Source organism: Mobula hypostoma, chromosome 15 (genome assembly GCF_963921235.1).
Source record: "Mobula hypostoma chromosome 15, sMobHyp1.1, whole genome shotgun sequence".
NCBI lineage: Eukaryota > Metazoa > Chordata > Chondrichthyes > Myliobatiformes > Myliobatidae > Mobula > Mobula hypostoma.
The window spans coordinates 15863789-15877571 of NC_086111.1; the positions used below are offsets into that span (position 1 = coordinate 15863789).

The 13783-nt window shown below is 46.5% G+C and overlaps 1 protein-coding gene across 3 annotated transcripts in view; it reads left to right on the plus strand.

Moving 5' to 3' along the window:
* Nucleotides 1-13783, plus strand: part of grm2a (glutamate receptor, metabotropic 2a) — a 73149-nt gene that overhangs the window by 36597 nt on the left and 22769 nt on the right. For all 3 annotated transcript variants that reach the window (XM_063067775.1, XM_063067774.1, XM_063067776.1), the window contains 2 exons: nucleotides 2831-3668; nucleotides 8537-9600. In XM_063067775.1, coding sequence (XP_062923845.1) covers nucleotides 2831-3668; nucleotides 8537-9600 — 1902 coding nt within the window. The remainder of the gene's footprint in view (nucleotides 1-2830; nucleotides 3669-8536; nucleotides 9601-13783) is intronic.

Below are 13783 nucleotides of genomic sequence, written 5' to 3' on the forward strand. Positions count from 1 at the left end.
AGATGTGACAAATAAAGCTAATCTTTAATCTTTCCTTTAAACTGACCAATCTATCCAAGCTTTCCCATAGATTTGTGAAGTGCCCTGTGTTAAAGGCACTTTAAATAAATAAATAAATATGGCTAATGTTCTGTATTATTTAAATTAGTTCCCTCCCTGTACAATACAATTATTGTACCTTCAGGGTCCAATTTCCAAAATCCTCTCTGAGCAATGCTACAATTTGTTGAACAGCTCTTGGCAATGAATATCGATATCCTAACTCAGAATTTATTGTATTTCCCTCTGTCTGTAAAGCAGAGAGTTCTGAACAATTTGCATTAGGTTTTCACTAATCTTAGACAATAAGCATTTAATAAATCTTTTGCATCCTACATGGAGGGAATTTCGACCTGCCAGCTAGTTGAAGAGATGCTGCCCCCTGCTGGGAGCTCTTTGGGGAAAGGCTGCAACCTGTACTTTTTTCCTGTACTGCAATTTCCAGTACACAAGAATAAAGCAGAATGGAGTAATTGTTACTCCAGTGCATTACATTGTGGATAAGGGACCTTTGGCCCAATGAGTCCATGCCAAATGTACTGCTCACCTAGCTGGTCACCATTTCCGAAATTCAGATAATTTCCCTCCAGTCTCTTTCCCTCCATGTACCTACCCAATTACTTGTTAAATTTTACTATTGCACCTGCTTCAACCACTTCCTGTGGCAGCTCGTTCCTTCCACTCACCACCCCATGTGAAAAGATTCCTCCTGAGATCCCTTTTAAATCTTCCCCTCTCACCCTAAATCTATGTCCCCTAGTTTTGGACTCCCCTACCCTGGGGAAGTACTTCTATAAGATTGGCCCTCATTCCCAATCCTCTTCACATCTCACTACTGTTTGAAACCAGTGTCCCCTGATGTAGAGTCATAGTCAGAGAGTCAGAGAGCTCAGAAACAGGTCTTTCAGTGCCAGACTCTTACTCTGCCTGGTCCCATCGACCTGCACCAGTGCCATACCCCTCCATACCCCTCCCATCCATGTACTCATCTGCTGGCAGCTCATTCCACTCTCTCACACCCTCTAAGTGAAGAAGTTCTTCCTCAGGTTCCGCTTAAATATTTCACCTTTCACCCTTAACCTATGAACTCTTGTTCCAGTCTCACCCAAACCTGCTTGCATTTACTCTATTTATACCCCTCATTATTTTGCAAACCTCTATCGAATCTCCCTTTATTCTACGCTCCAGGTAATAAAGTCCTAACCTGTTCAATCTTTCACTATAGCTCAGATCCTCAAGCCCGGGCAACATCCCTGTAAATGTTCTCGGTACTCTATCTAATTGATCTCTCTCCCGTAGGCTGATGATCAGAACTGCACACAATACTCCAAATTAGGCCTTATCAATGTCTCATACAACTTCAACAGAACATCTGATCTCCTGTATTCATTTTCTCAGTACTTTGATTTATGAAGGCTAATGCGCCAAAGTTTTCTTTATGACCCTACCTATACCTGTGACACCACTTTCAAGGAATTATAGATCTGAATTCCCAGATCCCTCTGTTCTACCGCTCTTCCCATTTGCTGTGTAAGTCCAACCCTAGTTTGTCCTCCCAAAATGCGACACCTCACAGTTGTCTGCGTTAAATTCCATCTGCACTTTCCAGCTGGTCTAGGTCCTGCTGAGACCTTTGACAGCCTTCCTCGCTGCTCAAGGAGGCAGGCTATCAGAGCTTGCAATGTGATCTAGACTAGCTGAAAAAGCTTGATGACATCTGTAAATTTCTTGTTCCAGTTTACCGCATTATCAACTGGAACTTTGCTATAGATGACAAACAACACCGGCCCCATCTCCGATCCCTGTGGCACACCACTAGTCACAGACCTCCAGTCAGAGAGGCAACCAGCTACAGCCAGTCTATGGCTTCTCCCACAAAGCTGGTGTCGAATCCCATTTTCTACCTCATCCTTTGCAAATGGTGGAAATACGCTGCTCTCACTCCCCTCTTCATCACCACAGCCCACCCTTAAGCTTTTCTCCTTTAGATCTGTTACTTAACAGGAATGGAGGAAGACCAGGTTTATCAGCAGAGCCAGTCATTTAAGAAACAGGAAACCAGAGCATCTGGAGGAAACTCATGCAGTCACAGGGAGAACGTACAAACTCCTTTCAGACAGCAGTGTGAAATGAAGGCCAATCTAACAGCTGGTGCACTGTAAAGTGAGGCACTAACTGCTATGGGAAGGGAAAGTTGTGCCTGAAGGGGAGGTGTTGCCCAGGCCTCTGCCTGATGGGGAAAGTTGCCTAAGCCTCTGCCTGATGGGGAAGGTGTTGCCCAGGCCTCTGCCTGATGGGGAAAGTTGCCTAGGCCTCTGCCTGATGGGGAAGGTGTTGCCCAGGCCTCTGCCTAATGGGGAAGATGTTGTCCAGCCCTCTCCCTGATGAGGAAGGTGTTGCCCAGGCCTCTGCCTGATGGGGAAAGTTGCCTAGGCCTCTGTTTGACATGAAAGGTGTTGTCCAGGCCTCTGCCTCATGGGGAAAGTTGCCTAGACCTCTGCCTGATGGGGAAAGTTGCCTAGGCCTCTGCCTGATGGGGAAGGTGTTGCCCAGGCCTCTGCCTGATGAGGAAGGTGTTGCCCAGGCCTCTCCCTGATGAGGAAGGTGTTGCCCAGGCCTCTCCCTGATGGGGAAGGTGTTGCCCAGGCCTCTCCCTGATGAGGAAGGTGTTGCCCAGGCCTCTGCCTGATGGGGCAAGTGTTGCCCAGGCCTCTGCCTGACAGGGAAGATGTTGCCCAGGCCTCTGCCTGTTGAGGAAGTGCACTATCACTTTCCTCTCCATCTTTTTCAGGTGGCCAACTTACTTCGCCTGTTCCAGATCCCTCAGATCAGCTATGCTTCCACCAGTGCCAAGTTGAGTGACAAGACTCGGTATGACTACTTTGCCCGGACCGTACCTCCTGATTTCTACCAGGCCAAAGCCATGTCTGACATCCTGCGCTTCTTTAACTGGACCTATGTCTCCACCGTGGCATCCGAGGGTGACTATGGCGAGACTGGCATTGAGGCCTTTGAGCAGGAGGCTCGCTTTCGCAACATCTGCATTGCCACCTCCGAGAAGGTTGGCCGGTCGATGAACCAGAAGTCATACAACGGTGTCATCAAGGCCCTGATGCAAAAGCCCAACGCCAAGGTTGTGGTCCTATTCACCAAGAGTGAGGACGCTCGGGAACTGCTGGCTGCCGCCCACAGGCTTAATGTGTCCTACCTGTGGGTGGCTAGTGACGGCTGGGGAGCACTGGAAAATGTGGTCCGAGGAAATGAGGAGGCCGCCAAGGGAGCCATCACCATCGAGCTGGCAGCTTACCCCATCAAGGAGTTTGCAACCTATTTCGTCAACCTCACCCCATACAATAACAGCCGGAATTCCTGGTTTTGGGAGTTCTGGGAACAGAAGTTCCACTGCAGCTTACGGACACTGGCTTGCGGGAGGAACTCTCTGAAGAAGGCAAAGTTTGAGCAGGAGTCGAAGATCATGTTCGTGCTGAACGCGGTGTATGCCATGGCTCATGCCTTGCACAACATGCAGAGGGCCCTCTGCCCCAACACCACCAGCATCTGCGAGAAGATGAGGCCCATGAACGGGAAGAAGTTCTACAAGGATTATATCATCAAAGTCCAGTTTGATGGTAAATGAATCAGTGAACATAGAACGTAGAATATTACAGCATAATACAGGCCCTTCAGCCTACGATGTTGTGCTGACCTAGTCTAAGATCAATCTAAACCTTCCCTCCTATTTAGGCTTCTATCTTTCTATCATCCATGTGCCTATCCAAGAATTTATTAAATGTCCCTAATATATCTGGCTCTAGCACCTCTCCTGACAGTGTGTTCCACATACCCACCACTTTGTGAAAAAATATACCTCTACCGTTCCCTCCCCTATACTTTCCCCAATCACCTTAAAATTATGCCCCTTCATATTAGCCATTTCTGCCTTGGGCAAAAGACTTTGCCTGTTCCCTCAGTCTATGCATCTTATCATTTTATACGCCTCTATAAAGTTACCTTTCATCCTCCTTCGCTCCAAAGAGAAAAGCCCTAGCTCATGCAGCCTGTCTTCGTAAGACATGATCTCCAATCTAGGCAGCATCTTGACATCCTGGTAGGAGCCACAGAAACGTTAGTTAGATAGAAATACAGCAGGGAATAGCCCTTCCAGCCCTTCAAGTCAGACTGCCCAGCAACCCCTGATTTAACCCGAGCTTAACAGGACAACTTACAATGATCAATTAACCTACTAACCAGTAAATCTTTGAGCTGTGGGAAGAAACTGGAGAGCACGAAGAAAACACACACATTCCACGGGGAAGACGTACAGACTCCTTACGGATGACGACAGAACTGAACTTTGAACTCCCACGCCCAATGCTGTAATCAGAGTTCAATTCCAGCATCCTCTGTGAGAATGTTTACACTTTCTTCCAGTGTGTGTGTGGGTTTCCTCCAGGTGCTTCAGTTTCCTCCCACAGTCCAAAGACATTCCAGTCAGTAGGTTAATTGGTCACTGTAAATTGCCCTGTGATTAGGCTGGGGTAAAAGGTGGGTTGCTGGATGATGTGGCTAATTGGGTCAGAAAGGTCTGTATCTCTAAAACAAAATCCCTTCTACACTCTCCAAAGCTTCCACATCCTATAATGAGGTGACCAGAACTGAACACAATATTCCAAGATATTCCACATAGCTCAACTCTATTTTATCCCCCTTAGTACCATCCCTACCCACCTACATCCACAACACTTCACATACTCTTAACCTCCTCAACAACTTTCAGTTCCCTGGCCCTGATGACCTCAGTTTCACCATGGATGTCCAGTCCCTATACACTTCTATCCTCCATCTCAAAGCTCTCCACTTCTTTTTCAACAAAAGATCCTACCAGTTCCCCTCCACCACCATCCTCCTCCACCTGGCAGAACTGGTCCTCACCCTCAATAATTTCTCCTTCAGATCTTCCCACTTTCTCCAGACAAAAGGAGTAGCCATAGGCATGGGATGCAGCCACTGTATGCCTGCCGTTTCGTTGGCTGCGTGGAACAGTCCAAGTCCCAAGCCTTCCATGGGTATGCTCCCCAACTCCTCCTCCGCTACATTGATGACTGCATTGGTGCTGTTCATGCACCCACGCTGATCTCGTCAATTTCATCAACTTTGCCTCCAACTTCCACCCTGCCCTTAAAATCACTTGGTACATTTCTGACACCTTTTCTTGATCTGTCTGTCTCCATTTCTGGAGACAAATTATCTACCGACATCTTTTATAAACCTACCCATTCCCATGGCTATCTTGACTATACCCCTTCCTACCCTGTCTCCTGTAAAAATGCTTTTCCCTTCTCTGAGTTCATTCGGCTCTGCCTCATTTGTTCCCAGGATGAGGCTTTCCTTTCCAGAACATCAGACAAGTTTTCCTTTTTCAAAGCATGGGGTTTCCCTTCCTCCACTGACACTGCCCTCACCAAAACTTCTCCATATCCTGGACATTTGCGCTTACCCCATCTTCCCACTACTGTAACAGGGATAGAGTTCCTCTTGTCCTCAACTACCACCCCATGGTCCTTCACATTCAACACATCAGTCTCCACAACTTCCACGATTCAACTGGATCCCACCACCAATTCAACTGGATCCCACCACCAAATACACCTTTACCTCCCCCCACTTGCTGCTATAGTGTCTGCTGTTCCTGATGTGGGCTCCTCTACATCAGTGAAACCTGGTGTAAACTGGGGCACCGCTTTGTTGAGCACCTGCGGTCCAACAGAAAATGGAATTTCCCAGTGGCAAACCATTTTAATTCCTAACCCCATTCACAATCCGACATGTCAGACCTGGCCTCCTCTTCTGCCACGATCAGAGTGGAAAAGCAATATCTCATATTCCGTCTGGGTAGCCTCTAACCTGATGACATAAACATCAATTTCCCATTCCAGTAAAAAAAGTTTCTTTCCCTCCCCCTTCCCACTTCTTCCATTCCCGACTCTAGCCTCTTACCTCTTCTCCTCACCTCGTCCTGCACCCCTCTTTCTTCCCTTTCTCCCACTGTCCTCTCTCCTCTCCTATCAGATTCCTCCTTCTCCAGCCCTTTACCTTTCCAGTCCTAATGACAGGTCTTGGACTGAGAGGTCCACTGTTTATTCACTTCCATCGATGCTGCCTGACCTGCTGAGTTCCTCCAGCATCTTGTAGTGTTGCTTTGCATTTCCTGCATCTGCAGAATCCTTTGAGTTTGCAATATTCCAAGTGTGGTCTAAGCAGAGTCTTATAGGGATGCAACATTACCTTGTGGGAATGAAAAGAGCCCGAGTTTGTGCAGCCCCTGTCACATTCTGTTTCAAAGTGTGGCCAGGGTGATAACAGAGGAAACACAGCAGGATCCCACAGAGTCTGGAGCTGAATGACCACTCTGTCTTAGTGATGTTGCTTAATAAATACTGGTTTAGTGTTGTACTTGTACCAAGATACAGTGAAAGGCTTTTGCTTGCTTGTGATCCAGACAGATAATTCCAAACATGAGTACATCACAGCAGTATAACATAAAACAAAACAGAATTATAGTATAGCAGAGAGTCTAATAAAGTGGATGGGCCATGACAAGGCACACTGAGAAATCAAGCATTCTCCTTTGCCGTATAATAGATCCATTGCAGAATCTCATAACAGCAGGACCGACGTCCTTGATCCCAGTGTTGTGTGTTCTCAAGACTTTGTACCTCTTCCCAATGGAAGGGGGCAGAAGAGCAAATGACCGCAGTGGGAGTGGTCTTTGACTGCTTTCCTGAGGCAGCACGAAGTGTAGGTGAAAAAGGGGAGTAGAGATTGGGCTGTGTTTACAACTCAGTCTTGGGAAGAGCATTTGCCATATTGAGTTGTGGTGCATCTGAATAGGAGGCCTTCTGTGCAGCATCTCTAAAGATTGGTGAGGGTCAAAGCCAAATTTTGTTAGCCTTCTGAGGAAGTAGAGGAACTTGTGCACTTTCTTGGCTATAGCCATTGGAGAGGACCCGCCTTCTCCAATGGGGCAATTGGAGAGGGCATAGGGTCTTCACCACACTCCAGAGGGAGGTGGGTCGTCCTGTGTTGGCTCATACAGCACTCACACAGTGTAATGCATTTCCCTCAATATCAACAGCCTTTGCCTCTCCGACTAGCTGAACTACAAGGTCTCAGTGACAAGTTAAAACTGAGTCCTTCACAATGGCTGATAAAGCCAAAGAAGGAAAAGTCAAGCAGAGGTAGCTGGCAGCTCTCCTTGTTCACAAAACTCCCACTGGGATGAGGGTTACTCTGAGATGCCCAGACCTTTGCTGAGTATGTTAATGCCATGGCTTAGGGAATGCCAATTTGCTTCCTTAACCCAGGTCTCCGGAGTCCTTGCCTTGTCGATGAGATCTTCTGCAAAATATGCCCTATTTACACTCAAGTAGTTTACCAGTCCACCATCTGGCCTCACCCAGGAAGTGAATCCCACTTGGGAGAGGGTTTACTGGCTGGAAAAGTAACACAGGATGGAGAGGGCAACAATCAAAGTCAACTCAGATCAGCTGCATTTAGGCTTTAAAAGCAGGTTGTCGAGCAGATGAGGGAGAGTGACTCCCGCTGGGAGCGATGAAATAGATGTAAGGATCCTATCAGCCAGAATCCAAGCCACCCTTTGAATAGAGAAGTGGGCCTTTTGGCCCACTCGTCTGTGCTGACCACGATGCTTAATTAAACCAGATCTCTTCTGCCTGCACATGATCCATGTCCTGTGGGGTGCCACAGTACGTAGTGGTCAGTGCATCACTTTCCAGTGCCAGCAATCATCAGTCAGGTTTCAATCCCCACCGCTGTCTGTATGTTTGTATGTTCTCCCCATGACTGCGTGGGTTTCCTCCGTTTCCTTCCACACTCCAAAGATGTACGGTTAGGGTTAGTGAGTTGTGGGCATGCTATTTTGATGCCATAAGTGTAAGACTTTGGGCTGCGGGTTGCCCAGCACAACCCTTGCTGATCTGAGCTGTTAGAAGCAACACATTTCACTGTATGTTTCAATATACATGTGATAAATAAAGCTCATCTCAATCTCATTCTCCATTCCCAACATACTCTGCCATAAACACCCTGTTATCTCCTTCCACCATTGACCCTGGCAGTCCGTTCCAGGCACCTAAAATCTTGTTTCCCACATCTCCTTTCAACTCCTCCCCCCAACACACGCACTTTAAGATTTTGTCTTTGCCTCTCAAAATCTGATAAGCTTCTATCAAGTCTCCCCTCAGTGCTTCTGCTCCAGAGAAAAGAACTCAAGTTGGTGTAATCTCACACCCTCTAATCACGGCGGCGCCCTGGAGAATCTCTTCTGCACCCTCTCCAAAGCCTCAACATCCTTCCTCTAAAGGGGTGACACGACTAGCACACAAAGCGAACTGAAGCAGCAAATGTTTCTCCTGATCTGATCTAGTCTCCCCACCAGTCTACTTTATCTAAGATGCCCTCTTCTCTGTTCCCACAGCTCCATTCAGACCCCACGACACCCACAGTGAAATCCGATTCGACGCGTATGGAGACGGAATTGGCCGCTACAACATCTTCAATTTCCAGAACAGAGGCGGGCGGTACACCTACCAGAAAGTTGGCTACTGGGATGAAGGCCTGACACTGAACACCGGCCTGATCCCCTGGGCAAATGCGTCCATTCCAACCTCCCAATGCAGCGACCCCTGCGCCAAGAACGAAGCGAAGAGCATGCAGCCAGGTGATGTCTGCTGCTGGCTGTGCATTGCCTGCCACCCCTATGAGTACCTCTACGATGAGTTCACGTGTGTGGACTGCGGGCCCGGTCGCTGGCCCACCGAGGACCTCAGTTCCTGCTATGACCTTCCCGAGGAGTACATCAAATGGGAGGATGCCTGGGCCATTGGCCCCCTCACCATCTCCTGCCTGGGCTTCGCTTGTACCATTGCGGTCTTCGTGATCTTCATCAAAAACAACGACACACCTGTGGTGAAGGCGTCGGGCCGGGAGCTCTGTTACATCCTCCTCTTTGGGGTCCTCATGTGCTACAGCATGACACTGGTCTTCATCGCCAAGCCCTCGACGGCTGTCTGCACCCTGCGTCGCTTGGGGCTCGGATCCTCCTTTGCGGTCTGCTACTCGGCTCTGCTAACCAAGACCAACCGCATTGCAAGGATCTTCAATGGTGTAAAGGACGGGACGCAGAGGCCGCGCTGTATCAATCCCAGCTCGCAGGTGGCCATCTGCCTGGGCCTCATTTCCTGCCAGCTGGTTGTGGTTACTGTCTGGCTGCTGCTGGAAGTACCTGGCACCAGGAAGGAGACCACACCTGACAAGAGGGATGTTGTGACCCTCAAGTGCAACACCAAGGAGTCCAGCATGCTGACCTCCCTGACCTACACTGTCATCCTCATCGTGCTCTGCACCGTGTATGCATTCAAAACCAGGAAGTGTCCTGAGAACTTCAACGAGGCCAAGTTCATCGGGTTCACCATGTACACCACCTGCATCATCTGGCTGGCCTTCTTGCCAATCTTCTATGTCACCTCCAGTGACTACAGGGTAAGTCGGGCACTCACAGAACACAGTACACAGAGGATAGAGCACGGAACATCAAACACTGCATCACAGAACATCAAACTCAACAGCACAGAACATCAAACACTATGGCTCAAAACATAAAACACTACAGCACAGAACATCAAACCCAACAGCAGAGAACATCAAACACTATAGCACAGACATCAAACACTGCAGCACAGAACATCAAACACTACAGCACAGAACATCCCACACTACAGCACAGAACATCAAACACTACAGCACAGAACATCAAACCCAACAGCAGAGAACATCAAACACTATAGCACAGACATCAAACACTGCAGCACAGAACATCCCACACTACAGCACGGAATGTCAAACACTACAGCACAGGCATCAAACACTATGGCTCAAAAAATAAAACACTACAGCACAGAACGTAGAAAGCTACAGCATAGAACATCACACTCAACAGCAGAGAACATCCAACACTACAGCACAAACATCCAACACTACAGCACAGAACGTCAAACACTACAGCACAGACATCAAACATTACAGCACAAAATATCGAACATTATAGCACGGAACATCAAAGACAAGAGCACGGAGCATCAAACACTAGAGCAGAAAACTTTGAACATTATAGCACTGAAGCACTTTCAATTACTCCAAAAGACTGAGGTTTGGTAAAATACTGAAAGGCTTTTATTCGCTGTACAATACGACCTCCACAGTGAGTGTCTGCCCCCGGACTGAGGGGGAGGGGCAAGGCGAACACCTTTATACAGGATTCTGTGGGAGGAGCCACAGGGGCAGTCAGCAGAGGGGCGTGTCCAGACAGGTAACCGAGTTACAACATATATACATGGTTTACCACAAGCACAGAACAGCAAACACTACAGCACAGAATATCAAACACTGCAACAGAGAACATCAAACAATACAGCACAAAACATCAAACTCTTCAGCACAGACCATCAAACACTACAGCTCAAAGCATCAAACACTACAGCACAGAACGTAGAACACTACAGCACAGACCATCAAACACTACAGCACAGAACATCAAACACTACAGCTCAAAGCATCAAACACTACAGCACAGAACATCAAACACTACAGCTCAAAGCATCAAACACTACAGCACAGAACGTAGAACACTACAGCACAGAACGTAGAACACTACAGCACAGAATGTAGAACACTACAGCACAGAACATCAAACTCAACAACACAGAACATCAAACACTACAGTACAGGTTATAAGACCATAAGACATAGGAGCAGAATTAGGACATTTGGCCCATTAAGTCCGCTGCGCCATTCAATCACGGCTGATCCTTTATTTCTCCTTCTCAACCCCAGTTCCTGGCCTTCTCCTCATAGCCTTTGATACCATGTCCTATCAAGAACCTATCAATCACTGCCTTAAATACACACAACAATCTGGCCTTCACAGCTGCATGTAGCAACAAATTCCAGAAATTCACCACTTCTGGCTAAAGAAATTTCTCCCCACCTCTGCTCTGAATGGATGCATCTCTATCCTGAGGCTGTATCCTCTCGTCCTGGACTCTCCCAGCCTGGGAAGCATCCTTTCCACATTTACTCTGCCTAGTCCTCTCAACATTCGAAAGGTTTCAAAGATATCCTCCTTCATCCTTCTAAAATCCAACAAATCTGGATGATGGGGTGGTAAATTGGGTAAGTAAGTATGCAGATGATACTAAGATAGGTGGAGTTGTGGATAATGAAGTAGGTTTTCAAAGCTTGCAGAGAGATTTAGACCAGTTAGAAGAGTGGGCTGAAAGATGGCAGATGGAGTTTAATGCTGATAAATGTTACGTGCTACATTTTGGTAGGACTAAACAAAATGGGACATACATGGTAAGTGGTAGGGCATTGAAGAATGCAGTGGAACAGAGGGATCTAGGAATAATGGTGCATAGTTCCCTGAAGGTGGAATCTCATGTGGATAGGGTGGCGAAGAAAGCTTTTGGTATGCTGGCCTTTATAAATCAGAGCATTGAGTATAGGAGTTGGGATGTAATGTTGAAATTGTACAAGGTATTGGTGAGGCCAAATTTGGAGTATGGTGTACAGTTTTGGTCACCGAATTATAGGAAAGATGTCAACAAAATTGAGAGAGTACAGAGAAGATTTACTCGAATGTTACCTGGGTTTCATCACCTAAGTTACAGAGAAAGGTTGAACAAGTTGGGTCTTTATTCTTTGGAACATAGAAGGTTGAAAGGGGACTTGATAGAGGTATTTAAAATTATGAGGGGGATAGATAGAGTTGACGTGGATAGGCTTTTTCCATTGAAAGTGGGGGAGATTCAAACAAGAGGACATGAGTGGAGAATTAAAGGGCAAAAGTTTAGAGGTAACATGAGAGGGAACTTCTATACTCAGAGAGTGGTAGCTGTTTGGAACGAGCTTCCAGCAGAAGTGGTTGAGGCAGGTTCGATGTTGTCGTTTAAAGTTAAATTGGGTAGCTATATGGACAGGAAAGGAAATGGAGGGTTATGGGCTGAGTGCAGGTCGGTGGGACTAGGTGAGAGTAAGAGTTCGGCATGGACTAGAAGGGCTGAGATAGCCTGTTTCCGTGCTGTAATTGTTATATGGTTATAAGGTTAAATACAGACCCAGAGCCATCAAATGTTCCTCGTATGATAACCCTTTCGTTCCTGGAATCATCCTTGTGAACCTCTTCTGGACCCTCTCCAATGTCAGCACATCTTTTCTAAGATGCGGAGCCCAAAACTGTTTACAATACTCAAGGTGAGGCCTCACCAGTGCCTTATAAAGCCTTAGCATCACATCCTTGTTCTTGTATTCTAGACCTCTTGAAATGAATGCTAACATTGTATTTACCTTCCTCACCACCCACTCAACCTGCAAGTTAACCTTTAGGGTGTTCTGCACAAGGACTCCCAAGTCCCTTTGCATCTCAGATTTTTGGATTTTCTCCCTATTTAGAAAATAGTCCACACATTTATTTCTACTACCAAAGTGTATGACAATGCATTTTCCAACATTATATTTCATATGCCACTTTCATGCCCATTCTCCTAATCTGTCTAAGTCCTTCTGCATCCTACCTGTTTCCTCAGTACTACATGCCCCTCCACCAATCTTCATATCAATTGCAAACTTGGCAACAAAGCCATTTATTCCATCATCTAAATCATTGATATACAGCATAAAAAGAAGCGATCCCAACACTGACCCCTACGGAACACCACTAGTCACTGACAGCCAATCAGACTAGGATCCTTTTATTCCCATTCACTGCCTTCTTCCAATTGGCCAATGTTTAACCATTTTAGCAATTTTCCTATAACACCACAGGCTCATGTGTTGCACTTTGTCAAGGGCCTTCTGGAAGTTGAAATATACAACATCAACTGCATCCCCTTTATCTGTCCTACTTGTAATCTCCTCAAAGAATTCCAACAGGTTCATCAGGCAGGATTTTCCCTTAAGGAAACCATGCTGACTTTGTCCTATCTTGTCCTGTGTCACCAAGTACTCCATCACCTCGTTCTTAACAATATTCTCTAACATCTTTCCAACCAGGCTAACTGGTCTATAATTTCCTTTCTGCTGCCTTACTCCTTTCTTAAAGAGTGGAGTGACATTTGAAATTTTCCAGTCCTCTGGCACCATGCCAGAGTCCAATGATTTTTGAAAGATCATTTCTAATGCTGCCACAGTCTCTAACAATGCCCCTTTCAGAACCCTAGGGTGCAGTTCATCAAACACTGCAGCACAGAACATCAAACACTATGGAACAAAACATCGGAGATTGCAGCAGAGAACATCAAACACTACATCATAGAACATCAATCACTAAAGCAGGGAACATCAAACTCTCCAGCAAAGAACATTGAACACTACAGCGCAGAACATCAAACACTACAGCACAGAACATTGAACACTACAGACAGACATCAAACACCATAGCACAGAGCTCATCCTATGGCAAAGAATGGTGTTCTGACATTTTAACCTTTCTATATCTTTTCTATAATGACTTGACTAGAACTGAATTCAATACTCCTCATGTGGTCTAATCAGGGTTCTATAGAGGCACAACAGTAGCTCATGGTTCTTGATATCAATTTCCTGACTAATGAAGGAAATCATACCAGTGCCTTCTTAACAACTCCGTCAACTTATGCAGCACCTTAGA